The sequence below is a fragment of the Dysidea avara genome, chromosome 5 (assembly GCF_963678975.1).
Source record: "Dysidea avara chromosome 5, odDysAvar1.4, whole genome shotgun sequence".
Classification (NCBI taxonomy): Eukaryota; Metazoa; Porifera; class Demospongiae; order Dictyoceratida; family Dysideidae; genus Dysidea; species Dysidea avara.
In genome coordinates, this window is record NC_089276.1 from 6,057,774 (window position 1) to 6,084,433 (window position 26,660).

Here is a 26,660-nt window from a genome sequence, read left to right on the forward strand (position 1 = left end):
ACATACTTATCATTCTGTAGAGTTGCACCAGCAGTTACAATTAAATGAACTATAATACTACACCCTCTATTTCTTTTTATATACCACACACTCAGGGTCCTCAATGGCTTATCTTGCATATTAGAGATGCATATAGGCTGATTTTAGTGGTCTATTTAATAACATGAGTTCACAATTACCATAAAAGTAATTTTTCACAAATATGTGCAACCTTACCTACCTGTTAGGTAGTGTATGCTTTGGGAGGCATTTCAATGGTTAACTGTTAGCACTACGCACTTGCAATTTACAAGCATTATAAACCAAAGAGCTGGCAATATGCAGACTGCTGAAAGGCTAGGTGATGCTACATCATTTTTCATGTTTAATGTAATTGCATGATATAAAACTGGTCAATTTTATGTCATCAATGTTTGTTATTTTACATACAAGGTTAGAGAAAATGGACAGATGCACTAGCAGTGCTAGCAATAGGAAAATCATTTTTGATAACAAATTACAGTGAGGTTTACTGTAATTTGTGACTAACATCTATGTTTGCTTGGCCTGCATGCACTATCACTACATGGCATGCATTAGAGCTGTGCACAGTTTGGGGATAAACAGGGCAGCACAGGGCATGGCTGCTAAATGCATCTGCATTTCCCTTAGTGAGGAAGTTAGCTGCTGTATTTCAATTGCTATGGCCAGTATGTAGTCATATCAAGCAGCATTCCCCAGGTACCCAAAATTCCCTGGCCCTGGCAGCTTCAATCTTAATTACTGAGTTCAGTATGAGCGATTCCAAATAGCGCCCCTTCTGCCCTGAGTAGAGATCATGTGCATTGTAGTCGAGTATTAACAATTGTGGATTCCAGTTCTATTAACTGGGATTCAATACCAACTATACCTCAGATTTCCTTGTCTGTTAACCTTATTGACAGTGGTAAATTGTGTACAATATGCAAAATTTTATGTCATGTGGTGAATGGTGCTAATATTTCTGCAATTAAGTCTTCAGATAGCCGATCACGTCTGCCTGTGATCCAGCTAACTCCCAAACCATAGCACCAACTGACCCCAGACATGCTGCATATTAATCACCATCCAGTTGGCACCGACAGCTCTGTTAAAAAAGAATTTCTAGCATGTTCCATTTGCTGTAAAGAGCCAAAAACACTCCTATTAGTGCAAGTTTGTAAACAGGTTTTTTGAGCACAGCTACAGGGTGTACTTTCCACTTAGTGGGGACAATCATTGCAGTTGTACACTTATAGTGTACTTACAATGGAAGCCTTATCTATAGGTTGGAGTTCATGGCAATTTCTTCCTCTAGGGGGGGTGTCACTATGGAATAAAACACCTAGACTTTTTCTGACGCACACTGCACACTTCATCAGCTTCAAATTCTACAACTCTATACTCTGACCCAAAGAGTGTAATTATTATATCCATCACTCAAGAACTAGCTTTACAATGTAGCAAGCTTCATGCTGGAGGTGAACATACGGTATAATCAAAATATTACAAAATGTGAATTCACTAAACACAGTTACATTGACATCGTATTGCTATGGCAATAGTGATGACATAAGATACATGTGACGTGTTAAACAACTTTGAACAAATGATTGAATAATTCTACTACGTAAATGTGACTGAATCTGCAAAAACCCAACATAATTGTGCAGGCTTAATTTTACAGTACAAAGCATTGTTTACAATTGATGAAATACACACATATTATTTAAAAAAATAGTATTTTAAAAATTGCTAAATTTAAAAATGTGACCGGATCTGTGAAAAAGGGACATAATCGCACAAGCCTAAATTTACAGTATAAAGCATTGAATACATTGGCCGAAATACTTGTGTATTATTGAAAAAATTCCATAAATATTTTTAAACCCTTTTTTCTTAGTGAAGGAGGAGACTAACAATAAAAACCTGGATACCACCATTGCCTGCACAAGAGGAGATGGAAAATCTTGGTTCGTTGCAGTAGACCCAAGGATACGTAAGTTATGAGCATTTGTTTATGTCATGTCAAGGCGATTGTATGCAATCAATTTTTCTTCACGAATTTTGCCTTTGTATGCAATAAAGAAGGGTGAATAAAGGGAAAACGTACCCAGTAATTGATTCCCCTGTTCATGGCAAACACTATGGTGAAAATTTTAGCTCTGCACCTCAATCCGTTGGTAAGTTACAACCATTTTTGTAAGCATCTGTAATTTACTTTCCCTATACTTGCTATACAAATTGATTTATCTTTTGTTGCTACTTTGTAGGGCTGTAACTCCCAAAGTTATTGGCATATGAAGCTGAAACTTTGCCAGGGGGTACACTTGGCTAAGTAGATTATAAGTATTTAATAAACAGGAATTCGAAAAAAATGCGATTATGTCCTGTTTTTGCAGATCCGGTCACAAATGAAGTAGGGATCTATGCAATAAAAAGTAGTGAAACAAGAGATGAATGATGGAGTTACAGCATAGCTCGGTGGGAAAGTCCCTACTTTGGCATTGAACAAAAAATAATAGCTAATGTGCCAAAGTAGGGACTTTCCCACTGAGCTATGCTGCAACACCATCATTCATCTCTTGTTTCACTACTTATTATTGCATAGATCCCTACTTCATTTTTAAATTAACATTTTTAAAAAATAGATTGTTTAGTTTTTTTTGTTGTAGCACAGCTAGTTACAATGTAACTTGCATTAGTCCACTTGTATTTTCCACATCTGTAGGTATGGGGAAGGCAGATACCATCACTTATAAACAGCTTGCCCATTCGCTCAGTGAGAAGTGGAGTTCCCCATATTCTGTGGTTATGGGCAGGCTTCACTGTAGTTTAGGGTTCTCCTTGCTGCACTCTTCAGTAATGTGTATCAGGGGATCACGTTCTAGATCCAAGCATCCCTGTGTGCCTCCAGCTGTTGACCTTGCTGTTGCTGAGGGACATGCACCTGTCTCCTTTAGAACAATAATGTAGCTAATTGTGCTTGCTTCTTTTTCTTACAAGTATTTCAAAAAATTTAGAATTTATAACTAGAGTAGGGACCATAGCACATCGATAAAAAGTACTGAAACAAACTGGAGTAGTGCACGATATTAAATCACAGTACAACAATAAAAAGTGTTATATCCCTACTGTGCTCCAAGATACCATAATAGAAATGCACAGTAGGGATATAACACTTCTTATTGTATTACTGTGATTTAATATCATGCACTACTCCAGCTTATTTCAGTACTTTTTATCAATGTGCTATGGTCCCTACTCTAGTTATAAATTCCAAATTTTTTGAAATACTTGTTTGTTAACTTTTTGTAAATAATATTATTATGATTGGTGACACACACTACATTTGAAATGGCACCGCGTGCCCCAGCTATATCGTCTGAAAAGTGAAGTATCCATTACACTTCGTTGTCAGCTATGTTCAACCTGTTACACAGCAGTACGAATCAAGAGCTGTTCGAAAAGCATCTCTGCAACCCACGCATACCGAAAGGGTTGGTGCCGCGCGCCCCAGTTATATAAATTATTGTCTGAAAAGTGAAGTATCCACTATGCTTCGTTGTTGGCTACGTTCAACCTGTTACACAGCAGTACGAATCAAAAACTGTTTTAAAAACACCTCTGCAATCGAAGTAGCCACTATGAAAAGTACGGACGATTTTCGTTACGAAGGGAGCCATCACGTGCTACCACCAAATCAACACTTTTCACTGTCAGCAAAGATGAATGGGACACAAAGGAGGACACTGGTAAGTCCATGAAGAATGCATTGTACGTACTGCGGTATGCCAAAAGGCACCTCTTGGGCTGAAGCAACATCAAACAGTGAAAAAATCAGCTTGTCTGAAGGCATCAGGCAGTCAGTCAGTCAGTAGAAAATTCTGTTGAATAAAAATTTTTTTAAATTCCGTAGCAACTTGTTGAAAGCATTTTGGGTCGATCTGAAAGCTTGTTTGGACTTAGTTTTACTTAACCAATACTGCCTCATCGTTGTCTGTGAAAATTGAGTTTGGGTGATGTTATTTCGTGGTCCACGCCTACTCCTTTGTGGTCCCTACTATACACTACTATCGTAGTGTATGATACAAATAGCTATGTCTACCAGAACAATGTAACTTGTAACTGTTTTATCATACATGACTGTTGTATTAGAGAGCTTAGAGCACATACACACATACCGTACGGAGGGAAACTTTGGAGGAGAAAAAATTTGGCAAATCAAGCAAAATATCACTGTTTGCGAAATAAAATTTGGTGAATTGTTAGCAAAGCACACACCCTATATAATTAATAATTGCCGTGTCTGATGTGAGAACTGGGAGTGCCACGCCTCTTTGGTGCCTGGAGTCAGCTATCAACCAAAAGGTAATACTATATAGACAGTAGATCTACACCCTCTGGAATAGTGAATATCTTTCTTAATATGGTAGGATTCGCTACTTGTCACGCCTATTTTGAGGTGAGGTTTGAGGATACCACGTGTACAGTAGCTACTACCTAGTGAGGTAGTCGAGGCAGGCTTGGCTCTAGCATGATGCCTGGCCCAGTAGCCCTTGGTTGAGTAGAAAATTGATTAGCTTGAGGCTTGGTTTGCTATTTTTTTCACCAGCAAAATATTTGGATTGGGAAAATTTGGCTAATTCATAGTCATTCGCCAAATTCACTAAATTTCAATGGTGCCAAAGTTTCCCTCCATACAGTATATATGACAACAAGTTTACAATACAGCATTTCAATAAATAAAAGAAAGTCTTCATTCTCAAACTGTGGGCAGAGAGGCGAACTCTACCCAATCCTGTGTTGATGGAATCGTTGCCATTACAGATGCAGCATTGCCACATTGAACATCGATAGCAACAGGTGTATTAGAGTGATTGTTGCATTAGAGTATATCTTGAGTCAGCCAAGGGGTGTGCAGCTAGCTAGACCAATAAGGAGTGAGGTGGTCTTGATTATTGTTAAGTAAATAGCTAGATTGTTAAGAGGTTGAGTTTCTGTACTCTTTCACTAGTCCACCTAGATCTTTATTTGGTGGGCATGGTCACAAACCTATCGCAAACTGGATCCCAATTGTGAAGTTGCAGATATCTAGCAAGGTACCTCTTATAGTAGCACCGGGACCGAAGCACTTCTGAAATCCAGCTCTGAAATAATTCTTTGGCATCTAAATATGCTGCTGAAAGAAGCATAGATATGGAAAGTTAACGCCTCGATGTAATTTCATTGGATGAATAAGAAGACAAGCAGCCTAATTGAAGATAAAAGAAAAGACAAGGAGCAGAAGGCTTTCACTCGTCGGAACCTCAAAAGGCACATCACACTGGTGAGTGTGTTATTGTGACGTAAAATGGTGACTGTGCACTGCTTTTTTTGGTCTCTAGCCTTGCAACTTTGGTCAGTGCAGGCAGTCAGTGAGACTAAAATTCCGGAACCTCAAAATGCACATCACACTGGTGAGTGTGTTATTGTGACGTAAAATGGTGACTGTGCACTGCTTTTTTTGGCCTCTAGCCTTGCAACTTTGGTCAGTGCAGGCAGTCAGTGAGACTAAAATTCGAGTTTTGGCAATTTTAAAAAAAAATTCTATATTCAGCCACCTGTAAGTGTTTAGTTGTATTTAATGCTGTATTATGCATTATATGGACTTGCACTATTCCATAAAGGTGATTTTGTCGCGTAGAAAGTCTCTAGGCTGATTTTGAAGGCAGAAATTTGGGCAGCATGCAAAATTTTTGAGGGGATCCCTACTTAAACAGTACTATCGTACTGTTTGATCCATAAATTTTTATACACAACTTTAGCGTGGGTGTTCAAAGGCGCTGCTTAGGGTTTAATTTGCATATGAGAATGCGATTTGCTCATTGCTTTAATGCCCAATTGCAACCAGTTCAAAGAGATGATACCTACTCGTTATATTGAGTGACACAGAGAGTTTAATTGCAGGCTTTGGTTTACAAGGCTCAGGTAGTTTCTAAGTTGATAGTTATTAAATGACAAATGATCACTAAAAATAATCATTAGGGAAATGCGTGGATGTGTATTTCTACCCACCACAAGTCAGCCATTGAGCAGATCACAGAACAACAGAAAGAAGATTTAAATAAGTGAGTAGTTTTTAGTCTTAACTACTTAACCAAATGTACCAGTATAAGGAAAAATTAGAAATTTTAAGTTCAATAGGGATGATCATCATAGAAATAAAAAAAGTAGGGAAGGAAACAAGGGGTGGTTGCCTACACCTGCAGATATACTAGTGGACATAGTTAATCCCTACTTCAGCCTATACCCATGTCTGAATTAGGGATTAAAAGTCCACTAGTATATCTGCAGGTGTAGGTGACCTCCCTACCTTTTATTTCTATGATCCCTACTCAAACAAAATTCCTAATTATTATTTATACTTGTTTGTTTACTGTTTTGTTCACTGGTGAACCCATGCATACTGCATCAAAAGAAAGGATGGCACCAGAGTTAATGTTTTCACCTGAACACGTGCCCCAGGTATCAATTACTAACTCAAAAGCGAAGTAGCCATTACACTTTGCTATCAGCTATGTTCACCCCATTATACAGCACTATAAACGAAGAACAGTACAAAAAGCACCTATACAAAAAATACGACCCCAGCTACTCGAGATTGAACGGTGACCATTATGCTTCTCTTTCACCTATTTTAGTCCATTACACAGTGTTACAAAGTACAAAAAGCGTCTCTATAACCAATCCAGTCGCTACAGAAAATACAAGCAAGATACCAACAGAGCCACAGGGAAGCCGCATCGTGCTATTGCAAATTGACACCTTGCGTTATCAGCAAAAGAACTGGAACACAAAGGCAAGTCCATGATGTGTGCATTGTATATACTGCGGTTGGCGAAAAGGCACATCTCAGGACAAAGCGATCTTGAACAATGAAGAAAGTTAGTTAGTTAGTTCAAGGCATCAGTTAGTTAGTTAGTCTGAATAAAATTCTGTTACATAGAATTTTTTTTAAATTTCATAGAAACTTTTTAAAAAGAGTTTGGGATTGATCTGAAGACATTATGGCTTGGATGTTCCTAACCAATAACCAATACTGCCAAGTTGTCATGAAGGGAAATTGAGGCTGGTTTTAGGGTGATTTTTGGCTGGAAAAGTTCTTAATATACAGTCTACTGTACTGTATGATTTATTACTTACTTACTGTCCCATTAGCAAAGATAGTAGTACAAAATGGTAAAACTAAGAAAACTGGATCCTACAACTGCAATTTTTCTGATGTTATGTGAAAAGCATAATTAACATTCTGAGAACTATTAGCCCATGCTATTAAAACCACTATCAATTATCAGATGTATGAAAGAAACAAGGTCAGTGCTCTTTAGTTCTTTCACCTATCAGGTAAGTTATTATATCAAGACACAAGGTAGTGTGTCTTGTGGCCCTAGAAGCCAGCACACAATACTGCAAAAAGAAAATGCAATTTTCAAGCATTCATAACCCAGTGCTACCTTTATGAAACACAACGATTTTTGCTTTGAACATGCCTGTCAACGTCAGTACTCCACATTCCAAATTTCAGCAAAATCGCTTCAAGTATTCCCAAGATATGAGACTTCAAAAATTGGCTTAGTTTCTTCTTTACCTTCATCTTTTCACACGCTTACAAAAACTGCCATAAAACATGAACACAATATCCAATCAGAGAAAAATCTAACAGTCAGTCACCAGACATTTGCCATCCAAATAGTCTGCATGTCTGACCATAAATCAGTTTGTTTACACATAATGTCCTGTATAGCTATCAAAAGAAAAGGGATGGAGCCTAAGGAGTACAGTTTACCTGTTTGATTCACTGCTAATCATAACTACAACTTGGTTGCTAGAAGGCCCTACATTTTTACAACCCAAGGGGGGTGGCCACGAATGTACTAGCCCTACTCCCATTTCAGTCAGCAACAGTTGTTAGCTCACAACAATCACCAATGCTGTGTACAATTGATACAACTGTTAATGGCATTGATTTAACTAGTACATTCTGGCTCTAAGTGTATGTTAGATACCCACTGGAGGTTTTTTATAGGTTGACAACCCGAGGGCACGGTTTGGTCACTGAGGCGTGGCATTAATTAGTGACCAAGTCACAGCCGAGGTCACTAATTAATGCTCACTGAGGTGCCAAACCAAGCATGAGGGTTTCAACCTACTAAAAACGACAGTGGGTATCTAACCTATTTAGAAAGCAGCTTGTTACCAGCACTGACAAAAGAAGCACAGAGTCACGCTAGGTAAGGTCCTTTTCAGCGTGTTTGTGTGTGCCGCCAGCTCAGTGGCCAGTTTAGTGTTGTTTTAGCAGCTGTTATTTAGTTCCAAGGCTTGTTTACTAACTAATACTAAGAAGCGACAAGCTGGCCACAAAGCAACAAGGTTTATAACAACTGGCCACGAAGCGACAAGCTTTATTACAACACAACAAGCTTTATTACAACGGGATAGGATAAAATGTCACTAAATGAAAATTTTTCCTACATTAATGTAGGAAGGATTTAGTGCCGCAAACACTAAATCTTACTGTAGGAAAGATTTAGTGCCTAACCATTAAATCTCTCCTGCATTACTATAGGGAAGATGTAGTGCCAGTGGCACTAAATGTACTAAAACAACTATGTTGAGGTATGTAGATGTCATTGTCTTTGCAAAAACTCTTTATTGTATTGTACTTGTATTGTTCTTTATTTATTTCAACATTAACATGCTGATTGGTGTGGAAACACCCTAGGGCAGTGTTCACTCGGCATATTCGAGCAGTGCACACCCCCGGGATGCAATCACCACTTACCATGTATTTAGTATGTGTACATACAAAATAGACATGACTATATAATGTTTTACTAGCTATACACACCACCCTTCCACTGCACCTAGCTCTATTGCCTACTTATTCCTAGTTCTAACCACAATAACATTTTCCACAAAGTCATAAAGTGTACACAACAACACCAAACAAACACTCATGTAAATATCTACCACATAACATTGCACCATTGCCATAAATATACATAACAACAACAAAACACAAATAACATTCATACAGATATCTATACACAAGTACTTTGGGGAAAGGGCAACTGAGGAAATTGTTGGAGTAGGGCGTAATAACTTTTGCACATGCCACGCAGACAAGCATTGTGGATATGGCATAACTGGATTTACAGTTGACCACAAAGCAAATATGTCTTCCAATTAGTACAAGATTGCAGCAACGCACCATATATGCATAGCAACACAACATGATAGCAGCAACCAATGAATAATCATATAAGTTAAATTTAGCGTAATTGGTTTGGTTTGGCCATGCACAGATAATTAGCACTTCATCCACCCAATTTCTCCCCAAACTTCCTCAGTTCCCTATCACCCTGTTATAGCAACACTATACCATATTAGTTGGTATTGCGCACACATAAAGGGAAACAATGCATATATCCAATGGGCGAATACCTATAAATTTTTTATGCTTTAACAGAAACGAGGGTACACGTATGGTGAAATTATGCACATTAGGAATATGTAACAGTCATATTAATGATGCTTGTTGCAGCAGCATGTGATTTATGTGAAATGAAATGATAAGTAGCTCTTAGTTCAAACACATATCGTGGCAAAAAGTGTATTGCGAAGGCCACAAATAACAAAAGCGAATCAGCAACACAAAGAACAGAAAGTCAAGTCATCCGTCTAGCCCAGAAACACAGGTGCTGACCATACACATGCAGTATATAGGTAGCTGGAAATAATATATTTATATGTGGGAATAAACTGCAGTAAATGTATCGCTATTGAAACAATTGACAAAAATACAATGGGATTACATTGCCTGGTGGGATGTAGCAAAACACAAGCAAACAGCTGAAGATCCCTGCAAGCAGGATCAAGTATTGATGTCCTAATGATGTAATTCATAGCATTGTATGTATGGAAGTGAACAGATCATACTCATACTGCTAAAAGCAGAACATCACACATGCCAACACAGCACGACAGCACACATGCAACAATACACATGCAATGACACACTTGCAATAACAGTACCGGAAGAAGTTATAGGAATGAACACGTAGCATAGCTCACAAAAAAAATTACACATAATTTAATGAGCGAAATCTTCGGGTATTGATTTGGTGTATTATGCTCAATATTTGGAAAAGAGGTATGAGTGAATCACATATGCAAAGATAGCATCAATCAGTTGTGTGTTTAGTGAAAATGGGAAAATTCAACATGGATAATCCAAAGCACTATGTAATTGACTTGCGTAACAGTATTGTGGGGTCCACATAGTGATGCCAGTGCGTGTATGTACAATTAACAAATATTTACTGTGAGTATGTGCAATTAATAACTGTTTTCCCAATGCAATAGTAGTATATTTCCTAAACATGAATCAAGTAAACCATGCCTCATGAATGCATGATTTATCTGCATTAGAAGGAGGAATAACAATGCTCTTGCAAACACCTCTCATGCATTATTGAGGATAAATGACTGAGAGATATTCATTTGTTTACCCTAATGTAATTCAACTGTTCCATCAAAAGCATCCCAATCTCTTAAGCTTGATAAATATCAGGGAATGAGTGTAGTGAGACACCAATGCTAGCAGGAACGACAGGGATCCTAAAAGCATACCCTGAGGGTTCATAAGTATCCCTTAGGACAGCTGATGTGGGACATAATCAGCCTTCATCAGTCACAGGGGCAGACAGGACTGACAACAGGCTGATGTACCAGTTAGCACTCATGGCAGAGAGACAACAGGTTTTCCAGTTGTAATTGCATATTGAAATATTTAATAATATTTAAGACTAATACATGATGTCCTGTGATCACGCAGGCTGTATGCTGAAATCTATGAAGAACGTGTGAAGAACGTGTGTTGTGATGTACAAAAGTTGGGAACTGAGGGCATTGGATGGCATAGCAGTTGCACATAAAGGAAGTTTTTGTATCCTGTAAAACACCAAATACTTGCTATCACAGATAAAGCTAAACATGTAATAACAACAGTAATAGCGTACGTATAAGCGAAGAGGCAAGCAGCAGCCACAATAGCTTGTGATTATAACATTCATGCAATATCACACATGCAAATATCACACATGCAAATATCACGCATGCAAATAACACGCATGCAAATAACACGCATGCAGTAACACGCATGCAAATATCACACATGCAAATAACACGCATGCAAGAACACACATGCAAATATCATGCTGAATAAGCCATAAAGAAAATACAAGCTGCCTAGCTTGCGGTAATTATCGAAGCCACTGTTTAGTATTAAAGTGCCCGATAACACCATCCCTAACACTCAGTAATCAATCCTACAATGAGGTAGCAACAATCCATGCATTAGTGTCGGTCAGTCACAACATTGGTCACAAAACTACGAGATGACAGAAATGAGATATCAACAAAAATGTGCTTGTGGACTGACATAGGTGCTTGCCTACCATGTGGCAAGCTAAGAAAGGTGCAGACCATGATGAACATAGCCGTATGTCTGGCTGTAGATAAGCCTGGCTATAGGCTTGTGGAAGATAACAATCATCTATATCTTCATGCAAATTTACTATGTACGGTATGCTGAACTGCACATCTACAACCAGTGTAGATAAATACCAATACATACAATTGCATGCATATGAGAGGCTTTTGCTGCACATTAAACAGTAATTATATGCGTGAGTGGCTGATGAACAGCCTTATTTTTTTCGAGCAGAGGTAAGACAACTCTGCACTACGCCACAATAAAGCTAAATTTGCTGACCAGTGTAGATAAATACCAATAGGTACAATTGTATGCATATAAGAGGCTTTTGTTCGTTAAACGATAATTATATACGTGGATGGCTGACGAACAGCCATATTTTTCGAGCAGAGGTAAGACAACTCTGCACTATGCTACAATAAAGCTAAATTAGCTGAAACACTGAAAACGCTCATCCACAAAATAGTGGCGTAGCCAGGCCTCCACAACTGGGTGGGCACACTCACCCACATTTCACCCCAAGCAACTAACTAGCACAAAATGCGAGTCCATCCTTAGTGGACTCTACATACATTTGGTTTTAAAACTGTTTCAAAAGTGTATTAATGTATCTAGCTAGCTAATAATATGCTATCTGCTGTTCCTGCAGCATATTTCACTAGTCCAATGCTACTGCATGAATGATATACTACGAGGAGCTAGAAATTGAAACTAACTTATTACGCCTCCTTCTACACAACTCTTTATACTCCAGTCTGACTCTTGAGATAATCGCATGGCTTAATTCAGCTACCAATTGCAATTTTTCGCCTCTAACTGACTTTACACCATTTTTTTGTCTATCACTTTAGGTTACTTCACCTGCCACCAAAAGAACATCTGTGCTGTTGCTGACAATTCAATATTCTAGATGTGAAAAAATAGACTGGATTCCTCCTTCCTCGTGTTCCTATCTTCCCTGTCTAAAATTTTTGGATCACGTGATGATGTACATTAAATAGAAATACTGAAACTACCTGGATCACATGATGTAATTATTGAACTTGTATCAATATCAACTGCTTATTTACAACAAAAATATTGCGCTACCATGCAAGGTATGCACTATTTTTCACTTGTTCGTAATAACAAAAGCGAGCGGACACCGCTATCCTAGGGGAATTTGGGTGGGCACGTGCCCACCCAGGTCCACCCTTGGCTACGCCACTGGCCACAACAATATGTTGACAACAATATGTTGTGTCAAACTAGACGCCAGCTCGTTTTCGATTATGTAATACTGATGATAGTTTAACACTTCGTAACCACAACAGCACGTGGCAAATATATAAAAGTTTTATAATGGAACGGACTCACCGGAAATCATCATCGGTAGCCATCACCTAACTGAGAAAATCCCATTCAATATTCATGGAATCGGTAGAAGGCTCTGCCTGCTCATCATTCACACAGCTGAGTGTCCACAATGTCCGTTTGATCCAGGTTTATCGCCATGCCGCCTCCGCTATACTTCATTACCTCTTCTGCAAATCAATCTTGAGTAGTAGCGACTCTCCAGTGACACCAAGGACAAACGTTTTTCTGTCCGTGAACACGCCATGCACTATGGCATGATCTCATGATCTCAAACCTGTCAAGCCAGTTTATTACAATGAATCATTATGACATCATGTATCCTACAAGATTGGTTCAAGTTTTACCTGAAACAAAAGCATTGATTTCAGTTTGTGGTGCTAGCACTGGGCTACTTTGCTAATATACAATGCCTCTCTAATGGACTTTACAGTCATCTCATGGATTCTGTGTTGCTGAATTTAATTACTTTACTTGAAAGACTAGTTTATCACTAAAGGATGCTGGCTTTATTTACTACTAGCTGTAGTACCTGCCCTATCGTGCAGAGTGGTATACACATAGAAATTAAATGAAATTACAGTTGGTCATTACTATTTGCTTACATCAGTAATGGCCTGGTGATAATTCAGTAATGATGCATGAGGCACTGTAAGAATGTATTTCCAGGAATAGGGTTTTGTAGACACTGCATACCATACAATTAAGGATTTGGTTACTGCATTTGTATACACTGTAAGTGATAGGGTTATTGAATCATATAGATATGAATTCACTTGGTAGTTATACATGATTGTGCAAGATACTGTAGCTACTATGTATATAGTGCGATGGCATGCAGTTTGTGATGGATGTCCAGCATCTCATGATCAGTGTAAGGAACTGAGAGGGTAGCTATGCCTGTTGCCAATGTTGACAGCCATGTCCATTCTATTGCATTGGATAGGCATTGTTGTTGATTACATAATGTAGTTTTGCTGTTAGGCATGTATAGTTGAGCTATTTCATTAGCAGGATGATAAACAACACAGTAAGTTTTTATACCTATATAAGACACTATGTTATGTTGGAGGGGGCCTGCATGATCAATATCTACTTAGCAACAACTTCTTTGTAATCGTACAGTGAATTTGATTGGTTAAATTCAACATAAGATACTTAGCAACAACTTCCTTAGTGACTGCATGATGAATCCGATTGGATAAATTTATTACGTAAAATAAGTGGTTGCTCTGTAGTAGTTATAGTTGACTGCTTGTATGCTGAATTGCAGTGAAACAGTGAATTGTTGCTTGAGTTATAGGTAGCTAGGTAAATAATTGTTGGTAATGGCAAAGAAAAGCAGTATCTTAGATGCAAATTTAGCTTGTGCTGAGCCAAGCTCTCATGCAAAGGTAGAAGGAGTGATCACTGCCTTATCCCCAATGAAGACTCAGTGTACGTAACAGAACTGACTGTAGCTCATACTATGATGGTGAGATAACAGATGATGCTTCAAGCATTGGTACCTGCCCTACGTGCAGGGCCATCTAACTAAATAAGTGTACAGTGAACCGATAATTAAATATCAGACACCAGCACCTGTCACATATGTATAGCATGTATGGTGATGTTACTTTAACGTACTGACTGTGAGCCTTATGCCATCCTGTAAGTATACCTTGAGCATGTTGGTAAGTTAAACAGCAGAACTCTATCTACCTATATGTCTACCACAGTAACCACACAGGTGCAAACTACTAAGTGGCTAGTACCTGTCCTATCATGCATGTGCATGCACTGCTTCAGTTTACATGACATCTAATTTACTAACAATAAATGAACTTGAAATGAAATAATTGTAACACCGGTATGTCCTGCCCCATCATGCAGGACTTGTATATTAAGCCTTAACCCTAAGTTTAAACTTATAGTGACTAAAGTAGAAACCCAACTATTTAAGCATGAGTACTATACTACACCAAACCTTATTAAGGGTTGTGAGCACAGGGTTCAAAGCGCAAGATGAAGCAATTGTACACACACTACTAATAGGTGCACCTATACATGCTTTGTGTGTGATGTTTTATTAAACTTAGATGCATATATATTCTACAAACAAAGTTGCAAAAAGATTTCATACATGATACCCTAATACAACACACGGGACAGACAAACAAACTGCAGATTTTTCCCTGCCCTTGCATGATCTACTCACAAATGTGTTAAACAGTTGTCTAAGTCCCCCTATATCAATGCATTCAGTGGTACCTGCTCTATGTGCAGGACCATCTAGCTAATAGCATAATACTGCATTGGGAACCAATTCAGACATCAGGTATACAGCATTCATACATGGTGATGTCACTGTAACGTACATGAGCCTTATAAGTATACTCTGAGCACGTATGGGTAAGTTAAGTTAAAGAGCAGAACTCTAACTACATACCCATATGTCTACCACACAGGTGAAACTGCTAATAGCTAGTACCTGTCCTATCGTGCAGGTACACTGTTACAGTTCTACATAGTGTTAATGAATTACTACAACAACAAAAGCTATATTTGAACTTTCAACAACTTACCTAGAGAAAAAATTATACTGAAAAGGTACCTAGAGTGACTAAAAGATGCACTGAAAAGGTATGGCTGAACGAAAAAAAAGTGCATTGAAAAGGTGCCCAATCGAAAAAAAAAACAATATCGCCAACTGGACTTGAACTCGGAACTTCTGCACGTAAGGCAGGTGTCTAACCCATTCACCTATCTGTCCTACACCCAACACTACACCTATATTTTTGCCTTATAAAGACCTGTACAAATGGACTGAGATAGGTGTTTACTTGTGGTTTATAGAAAGAATTTAAGTCATTTTTCTTCTACACCTTTGCGTTTAAAGAGCGGTAACGGACAAACGATAGCTTGCACGAACTTTTCGAAACCGCCATTGTAGAGCTGGATAATGAGCGCTTATTTAGACACAAAGACGCTTCGAAACATGCAGCGGTTCAAGAGTACATGCCTGACATCAAATGGAATGCAGACAGACGGACGGCTTTTCAGTCTTATAATATAGATAGTATGGTACGTAGATTTGCACTGTATCCATTCTACGCCCACACCAAGGCATGTTAACTTCAATTTATTGTGTTGCAATAAATTACATTACATTCATCCACAGTGGTGCAGCATTGTTAAAATGCACATCTCTGTAGAAAATTGTGTTGGTCTACATGAATGCTTTTCACACCAAGCCATTGTTCTAAGACCATTGTCTTTATAGAGCTTTGCATAGGTGAGATCAAAGGAAAAAGTGTACTTTGAATTTCATAAAGTACACTTGAGGAGAGAGAGTACTTTAAATATCATGAAATACACTTGCCCAAAGAGTGCTTTATTGTACTATTAAAGCATGCACTATTTGCGGTGCAATAAAACACTCTTCGTGGGCAATAAAGCACAGTTGCCCACGTGCTTTAGTGCAGGCTAATAGCCCACGGCGCTCACACCAGTACGACTAATTACCCTAGCCAGTGAAGGCTAATAGCCTACACCATGCTGAGTGGTCAATCACCTCCAGCCAACATGGGTGCTACCATTGGATTGCTTTTATAAACATACCTAAATGTTTCGATCATGGATGGGTGGGAGAAGGTTAATGTAAATGGACAAGTTCTGGAGATATCACGGAATACTTCACCATGTGTCACAATAGAATCGATTGTGGGTTGTGACCAAAACATGCCAAAAATAAGCAATGAATGTCTACCATGCCAAACTATGCGTGAGTTACTTTGTTATCCAGTTTGTGTGCCTTCAGGCTGCAAATAATTCTTGCAATGCATGCTAATTACGAGTCCTAGTGTATGGTGAAGCTACACAACTTGAAAGTTCCATAAATCATTTAAAGCATTGCCTTGCTTATTATGAAAAATAAAGCACGAGGTGTGTGGCCAAGATGCCAATAAAGCACGAGGTTTCGCCTCGTGCTTTATTAGCATCTCGGCCACACACCTCGTGCTTTATTTTTCATATAGCATGAGCAAAGCAATGATTTAACATATACGCAAAGTAACATACTTCAACAACAACACCTCCTAGCTTGCGTAATTGCTAAATTTAATTTACAAGTACTGGTTTGACTGGCTCTTCCACTGGTTAGAAATCATTTGTTCAATCGCTTAGCTTAATTAGCTGGTATGTTGTTTAGGCATTCTCTATATAGCTAGTAATTTATACTAGTGCTTATGTTAAATATTATATCAACTATCATATGACCTATCTCAACTTTGCAGCATAACCTTACATTATTAAATTACAGATCTTACACAAACATAATAAAATTAACGATCATCCTTGAAGTGTCATTAAAGAAAGTATTATCAACAAAATCTAGGAAATGACTGGAATGTGTTAATGAGAAATTGAGGTAGTATATAAAAATAGCAGGAATACCTTCTTAGGAGAAATCTATATATGTAAAGCTGAAAAAAGCCGTCTGACCGTCCCGCCGCTTATTCACCAAACTTGGCGAGAATCAACACAATCTGCGCTGATAACAAAGCACTCATCATCCGGCTACTCTAAGATTATTATCACGAGTTCACGCATGCTTCCGTTCATTCTCTACAGCATGTAGAAGGTAAAGGTGTAGAGAAAACTTGGGCAACATTCCTTTGAAAACCGCAGCACAAACTGTTCAAGTGGTAGAACACCTGTCTGGCGTGTAGAAGGTCGTGGGCTCGAATCCACATAGTGGCACATTTTTATTTTATTTTTAACAGTACCTTTTGTGCACACCTTTTTAAATCTCAACTTTTAGCTCTATAGCATCTTGGCATGCAAAGCACGTATCGATGCAAAGTTTTAGCAAAATTAAATGCCCATAATCTGGCAACTCAAGTGTTGCTGTAGCAAATCATTATGTGCTTTTGTTTGTTCTTCATAGGGCAATGAAGGCACTGGTGTAGGGAAAGATCACTAAAAAGTTTAGCTACATTCCTGTCAAATCATACTGTGGCAATTTGCACACCTCCCTTAACCTCAAGTTATTATAACCAATCTGGGTTCAATCCCCACCTAAGCCATAACTTTTTTTAAACTTATGAGACCTTTTTGATGCACCTTTTGGTTCTATCTGACCATGCAATTGTTTATTCACAAACTCTTATGCTCACAGTTTTTCAGCACTGGCTATAGGCTGCCTTACATCATAGGGACTCTTATAGCACTTCTGTGGTAGGGCTGACAAATTGCCACCAAATTGTGTGTTTGTCCTGTGTATGTAAAACTTCTTTGAGTTCTTCCCACTTAATGTTCAGATTTAGCTACCTCATACTGCTGTAGAAAACAAGCAACTTGGATACAAAAACCATACATGTAGTTTATCTTTGCACAACTATTTCACTAATCCTGCTTACATCCTTTCACTCTAGATCTGCTTAAAGGATCATACATTAATATTAATGGTGATGTTTAAATACCTGCATGGGTTTTGTATGGCAAGAGGTATATGTGTCACTACAACATTAAAACTGAAAGTGCACAGCATGGGAAAGTAATTCTAAATTGCCATGTAGTAACTATATAATTGCAAATTATGTTGGCTTATATAAATTTCATTTCTTTCTGTTGACAATAAGGTATTTCTCTTTCTTGGCAGTAAGGTAAACGTCATGTAGAAACTGAAATTGTGCTATGTGTACACCACCTGTCATGTAGGTATATAATTATACAATTGCCTTAGCTTGCATGTAGATTAACTAACCCTGCATGTTCATTTATTCACTATACATGTGCTTAAAAGATGGTATAAGAATCGTGTACTTTAAAGCACTATAAACATGTATGCTACACAGCAATATAGGACACTAACTAATATTAGTTGTCCTGCATGTAAAGAAAGCAGGTACCAATTAATGTTTTTGTTTGTTCTTTACAGCATGTTGGAAGTCACTGGTAGGGAAGACTCACTGAATAATTGAGCTACATTCCTGTCAAAACCAAAACAATAAACTTTGATGTTTTGCATCATTAATTTCAGCAGGATAGCATAAGGAATCTTCATGTTCTTTAAAAGTAAAACCACCATGCATGCTACATAGCTACATTGGCGGTACTGGTGATTAATGCTTGGTCTCTGTTCCCGGCATTAAAATGTTTAATATGGAGATGATCCTGCACGTAGGGCAGGTACCAATGCTAGTAGTTTTGTGTGCTAAACACCAATGAAATATGTATGCTAGTGTCAGGAAATACTTATGAAACCAATGCAAAAAAATGGGTCGCAGGTGCACAGTACGTGCCAGCCGGTGACTGCATGTTGCTCATTGCTATTCCACTTCTGAATCAGCTTGTCTAGATCTAGCTATTTGACAAACCACTGATGGACTGCAATATGCCATAAAAAATGGTTCCACTTCAGATAGACTGTACGTCATCCACAATATCTTTGAGACTTTACTACAATAAGAATTGTAATGACAATTACACTCTTAAATTAATGGTAACTACATATATGGAGTTCATCAGTTTGATTTCATTGCTTTGCTGTTTATGGTGGTTGCAAACTCACACAATTGCAAGCGTACCTGTGACACCTGCATATTTTGCGTATGTTAATAACGATATAAGACATTACATGACATGCACTAAAACCTCATCATGATATCTCTGGATTTAAATGTGTTCTTATTATCTCCTTGCAGGTATAAGCAGCCAAATAATGCTGCCAAGTCTGCAGCAAGAAAGAAGCACAGTAATACTGTATGCTGCTATATGGCTAGAAATTCTTGAAGAAACAAAACCTTCTAGGCTTTTTTGTATGATAAAATAACCACAAATTTGAAGGGATGGACAGATTGTCAGGTTCAGTACACAAAGTGGCAGATAGCTACAAGCAGTAGGAATAATAAAAATGTGAATTTGTACTGACTCGATGGCACATTAACTGATGACACTTTGCATAATCAATGTTGATGAGGCTAGACAATATGCAAGAAAAACCAGAAAACGATAAACACCACTATAGTTTTGTACCATCAAAAGAAGCTGGGTGACATCCTGCCAGCTTGAATCTTCATGAACACTGCATGACTAACTCATGGATAATGGCAATGACTACAATAGACTCCACACAAATACTTCCGCAGCTGCAGCATTAATTTGATGGTCCATTTATTGAGTATGATTTACAACTTCTTCAGGTCAAGCTTCAGGTTGAGCCATATAAGCTGGTCTGACACTCTCCCTGTTACAATTGTCCACTGTTGCACTGTTTCCCCTTCATTTCACGAGGACGGGAACACTTATGAGTAGTAAAACTTAGCTGTACCTACAAATCGGCAACATGAATCATATGACACGGCTGGCAACTGACAACATTAGCTACCTGAAGAACCAGTCTAGTAGAGCAACAACAGCAAATTAACACTGCGCTCCACTTCCACCTGGCTACTCCTGTTGTTAAAGAAATCATTTCTATGGTAATTTTGTTCGATCTAAATAATGCGCGAGTTAAGGAAAGTTCTGTTTAGCTGATAGCCAGTTGTTTTCAGGGTGGAAATCGATGCATAAGTGCTCTGGCAGACATCACTGATGTTAAGTCCCAGTCGCATCACCTGGCCCTAGAGCGGGTCGGCCATTACTTGCTGGTGCATCTTGAATCCAGGCTTGTAGCTAGCTATACTCCTGCACCCTGCTGGACACGGTAAGCAACTAGTCTCATGTATGTCCATCTCGCAAATTGCACATGCAGCACTCCCATTTCTGCCAAGGGTTTAGTCTTGGTTCAAGTCTACCGTACCCGTAAGCCAGCCGGCTAGCTATCTATTGCTAAGCCTTGGAGTAGAAATTGTGGCTTTCAAAATAAGTTAATTTCTTCACTGAAGTGCCGGCCTCCATTAGTTTTCTTCATAGAGAGTATAGTAAAACCTGGGTTTATGGTTTCTTCCAGACTGCCCTCTAGGAGCACTGACTTAAGCTATAATATGAATATAGTAATTAACATTGAGCATTATATCTATGCATGGTGTTCATGTGTGTGTATGGCTCGCTATACTGTACGTACGTAGCTACATCATACATATGCATTCTCACTCCTGGACCTTACTTGATCTGTAGTGAAATCAAAACTTCAATGAGAACAAACACAGCGTATATAGCAATAATTATACAGTATATATAAATTGCACATTAACAATTATATCCCTTTTATTATAGGAATTTCATGGATGTCATATTAGTATTTTGGGTAATTCATGGTTGAATCATTGGTAGAGGTTGGTTATGTGTAAAAGTAGCCAGGTGTTTCATAAGAATTTCATTGGTAACACATTTTGTACATTGTAATTTCATTGCCAATTCATTGGCAAGGCCTTGACATGTTCAAGAAATCAAAATTTTCATGAGAATTTCATTGGTACCTATTTAACATTTCATAATATCATAGGTGATTCATGGGTAACAATTTGGCATGCAGAAAGTGCTAAAACTGTCATGAGAATTTCATTGATCACATTGTATAATTTCATAGCTTATTCATTGGTAAAGGTTTTGGCATAGAGAACAGTTACATTAATTTACATGATTTTGATGTAAAATTCATTGCACTTAGACATACCAATGAAAAACCCATAGAGCTTAAATCATAATATTTTCATGGGTTTTTCAAGGCTTTTCATGGATTTATTGAAAAAGCTAGTAGTGATCAACTTGTTTCACCTTTTAAGGCTGCACCATTTTTTCACAGCTTGGCTGTTTGTGCGGATTTCACTTCTTTTTGTACTTTATAAGGCTCCAAAAACCAGCCTATGGCTGACTTTGGGGTTTGTTTTACTCACATTCTTTCTTTTCTATGCAGACACAATGTTTATTGAAGACAGACTTATAAATGTATTGCATTGCATGATTTACTTCAATATTTGATATGTGACCCACTGAGCGAAAACCTGACTGGTTTGCATAATTCTGGTATTGAAATACATTGCATAAAAAACACACGCTACATAAATAATTTTACACACGCTTTAATTGCTCCATAACACAGTGAAGGAAGACTCAAACTGAAATATCTAATATACTAGTCTACTGGATATGCCTCTTCATGGAGAACAAGAATATCTTTGTTTCGTTTCTGTAAACGTGAGTTACATGTGTTGTTTACCTTGAGGTGAAACATAACTTAATTGTCGCCATTTGTAAGCTTGAACAGCCAAAAACTACACGTTGATGAATGCCCAAGTTCATGGTAAATTGAATGACGTAAATCCCAACTCCGTAGCCCATTGCATTCGAAACTTATGATCAATTAAATAAGCGCCTGTAATTTTTTTTTCTGTATAGGCACTGTACAAATCGATTGTCTTGCTTTTCTAGTTGTCTATCGCTATAACTCCGAAAGTACTTACCAGATAAGGCTGAAACTTTAACAGCCCATTGGTATTTCCCTGTAAACAACAAGGAAATCATAAAATGGAAGTTAGAGGAAAATGCAAACCAGTCGGGTTTTTACTCAGCAGGTTACATATTATTGTAATACTCTAATAGAGTGCACATTTTTTGAGGACTTCTAATAGAGCATACATCAATTTTCTAGAACAATCTAGTATTTCTATTGGTAGATTACAAACGTTTAAATATAAGCAAATTTAAACTAGATATTTCATTTATAAAAGCAGAAATTAAGTGAGGTGATCAGCCAAGATAGCAGTGGTTCAGGATGCAGGTGTCAGGTATGGCGGTCCCTGGTTCGAACTCTGGTAAGTTATTTTTCGACATTTTTGTACACCTTTTTTACCCCGTAGTGACTGCTCTATTAGAGTATCTCGATCTCACAATTTTATACTTGTTTGGTTTTTACTTTATAACTTTGTCGCTGTAACTCTATTGCTATTCAAACTATCAAAAGTCACCACTACGATGATCAGCCTATCTACAAACGTGTAACTCGATTGCCTTGATCTTTGGCACAAATAAAGAGCATGTAATGGTGGATTCATGTACCAAGTTTGCTGTGAATCTGAGGAATATCCAAGGAGTTATGAGCATTTATTCATATAAAAAAAAAGATCAAACTTCTGCCACGGCTACAGGGTAAACCGAGTAAAGGAATAACTTGAAAACCGGTGATGTTTTATAGCAATGTTTGCAAAGTGTGCGAAAATAAATCAAAGCCCCCATAGCCCCCATACGGCATAAGAATAAAAAAACAAAACAATTAAAACAAAACTTTCAATGCCCATATCTCGCAAATGGCTGTTGCAAAATTTGCTGTGTGGCCTACCCTACCTGGCAGACAGCTATAATGCAAAAATGGTGTGCTCTGGAGAAGGGGCCATGGAGCTATGCTAGGGATCCACCTATTATGCTCAAATTTTTTACCTATTATGTTATGCTGCACTGCTCAATAAATTTACCTATTATGCTCAAATTATGCTCAAATTATGCTCAAGCTTTATACCTCATTTCCCATGTTTTAATAATAATAAATTTGCAGTTATGGGAACATAATAAGTGGTTGAAGCACATCTTAGCTCTTCAAAATCTATGTGACAGAAAAGATCAATATACTCTAATAGAACAGTCAGCTGCCTGATTGTTCTATTAGAGTTATTGACTGTTCTATTAGAGTATATTGATCTTTTTCTGTGATATGTATTTTAACCATCAAGGATTTGTAGTATGGCTCAAATATTCATCCTATTATGCTAGCATTATGCTCAATGCATTTAGGCACCTATTATGCTCATAATTATGCCAGCGTAATCGGCCAGTCCCTAAGCTATGCACACGTGAAAAGACTGTTTTCTTTCTTCCTGTCAATATACTCACGGTGTGATGCGCTGACTTTCTTGGCCACACGACACACTACTGTGTGTCTTGATACACCCTTAGCCCTTGGGCCTATGGCTCTCAGGGCTTCCGGATGTATATATCAACAATGTCCTTCACAGCTGTGGTATAACTATTGCATAAATGCTTTGTTCTTTGTGAAGGAAGGGACTAACAGTAAAACCCTGAAGTTTCAAAACCTTTATTTCACTACATGGGAACAAAACTTAAGGATGTCTATTTATGTTGCATAGAAGAGTCAATCTTACTTCCCTACTTTTGTCCTTTTCTGTGGAAAAGAAAGGTGACACAAGAAACAACTTACCTAGCATTGGATTCCCCTATTTATGGCAAACATGATGGTGTATGTCTCAACACCGTACATCGTTGCATTCATAGGTTACAAAAGTAGCTGTAGTTTATTTTGCCTGTACATGCTGTACAAATTGATCTTTCTGTTGTTGCTAATTTGTAGGGCTGTAATCCAAAATTTCAGGCTAAAGAGCATACACTCAGCTGTGTAGATTAAATATTTGTGATCGGATCTGCAAAAACAGGACATAATCACATATTTTTCGAATTCCTGTTTATTAACTATTTATAATCTACTTAGTCAAGTGTACCCTCTGGCAAAGTTTCAGTTTCATATGCCAATAAATTTGGGAGTTACAGCCCTACAAAGTAGCAACAGCAGAAAAATCGATTTGTACAGCAAGTATAGGAAATATAAATTACTGGCGCTTACAAAAACAGTTGTAATTTACCAACAGATTGAGGTACAGAGCGAAATGTTTCACCATCGTGTTTGCCATGAACAGAGGAATCATTTACTGGGTAAGTTTGTCCATCTATCACCTTTCTTCACTGCATACAAAGGAAAAATTCGTGAACAAAAATCGATCGCATACAATAGCTTCGACATGACATAAACAAATGCCCATAACTTACATACTCTTGGGTCTACTGCAACAAAACAAAAAATTTCCAACTCCTCTTGAGCAGGCAAATAAGATGATGTCCAGGTTTTTATTGTTAGTCCCTTCTTTCACTAAGAAAGAGACATTCAAAAATTTACGGAATATTTTCAATAATATGCAAGTGCTTCACCCAAAGTATTCAACACTTCATACGGTAAATTTAGGCTTGCACGATTAAGTCCTGTTTTTGCAGATCTGGTCACATTTGACAATATAGAATTCAAAGAATGCACGTTGATCCTCCTTTCTCAGGATACTGGTAAGCTCCTAGAATCCTTCACCTGAGAAAGGAGGATTTTTGATGAACTCTTGTCTCCTTCACTAATTGCGAGTAGCACTGTGAAAGAATCTAAAACGTCTGATCTGTCATATGATCGAAATGAGTTGACATCAAGGATGTCGATCTTCAACAGGTGCTGTTTTACTATAACTTGCTATCTATAATCATTTCATCTACTGGGGTGTAGAATATATACATATATATCATACACTTGAAATTCAGTTTATATATACAGTATGCAATCATAAAGGCATTTTTCTTAATATATAATCTGCAAGGGTATATGAAAGCTTGTGTTTGATTAGTGCTACAATTGCTATACTCGTGTATTACATGTGTGTATAATAACGATAGGCATAAATATTAATCACTAAATTTATTCAACCTGTACAAAAGGCAGTTACCACTGCTAGTCTGTAAATAATAAAGTACATGTATACACAAGTGCATCTGTTTATATACCTGATATACGAAGTGTTAATGGTCCACTGGTATAGTCAACACCATCAATGGTTACAGTACAAGTGATGGTACCAGCATCCTCTGCAAGTAGATTATTACCAGTTACATTTTGTGTTGTCTGACCAGTAGGAAAACATGTTGGAGTATTATGGAAGTTGTTAGTAAAACATCCTGTAGTGTCCCACTGTGTTCTGGTTACTGGAAATATTGTTGATCCACCGTCACTTGATGTCACCATACATGTCAGAGTGACACTACTCAATATGGCATAGTCAAATGTGTTAGTAGAGCCACTAACTGGTGTACCAGCTGGATTACTGATTATGGTGACTCCTAGAACTTGAAAGAACAAAGTATGTGTAAAAAACTATGTATCATACTACCTTTCACTTTAAAACAAATTCCAGTGTACACATCTAATGTACACTCAATAGCTGCATAATAAAACACACATTAGGTTGCAATGAATCATACCATTCGGTAGTACTGTATGGTAGGGATCATTAATTTATCCAAAAATATCACACAAAATCAGTCTTTTTTCCCTTCACACCAGCTTGGCAGTAATCGTTAGAAATAATCAAAATGCCTTTAGAGTTACCTGAAACGCTTTCAAAAGTTTTCATGAAATTAGGACTGACGGATTGCCTGATTGACTAACCAACAGATCAAGCATAACTTGACTATGGTTAAGGCTACTGGTTTGATTTCTTAATGTTTACTTTGCCCTGAAATGTGCCTTTTTGCCAACAGCAGCAGCTACATGCATGCATTATGGTGTCCTCCTTTGTGTGTCCCATTTCATTCTGTGTCATAATAGCGCATCGTGGCTTCTATTGAAATTGTCTGCAATTTCTGTAGTCAGCGCATTAATTGCAGAAGTACTTCTTGTACTATTCTTCATTAGTAACACTACATATAATATAATGGGTGAAGCAAAACTGAAAACACCACAAAATGGCCATGTCACATATCGGTAATTGACAGTCAGGTGCACATTTAGTCATGCAGTTAATTTCTGGCACCATTCTTTCCTTTGTTGCAGTATGTACTGGTTCACCAGTAACACATTGTGTTATTATAAAAGTAAAGTTAAATCTTTGAGATTTAAGTAAGGATCATAGAAATAAAGGTAGTGAAGATTATTTATAGTTGCAGCTATACTAGTGGACATTTAATTTCTAGTTCAGTAGCCATGACTATAATAATAAGCAGCAAAATTTGCGTATGAAGAAATAATTTT

At 37.8% G+C, this 26,660-nt stretch overlaps 1 protein-coding gene across 1 annotated transcript in view; it reads right to left on the reverse strand.

The window, feature by feature from the left end:
- Positions 1-26,660, reverse strand: part of LOC136256576 (hemicentin-1-like) — a 160,428-nt gene that overhangs the window by 10,523 nt on the left and 123,245 nt on the right. Inside the window, exons 5-6 of the mRNA XM_066049553.1 lie at positions 25,801-25,851; positions 25,418-25,756 (exon numbers count right to left, since the gene is read on the reverse strand). Of these exons, the coding sequence (XP_065905625.1) occupies positions 25,418-25,756; positions 25,801-25,851 (390 nt within the window). The remainder of the gene's footprint in view (positions 1-25,417; positions 25,757-25,800; positions 25,852-26,660) is intronic.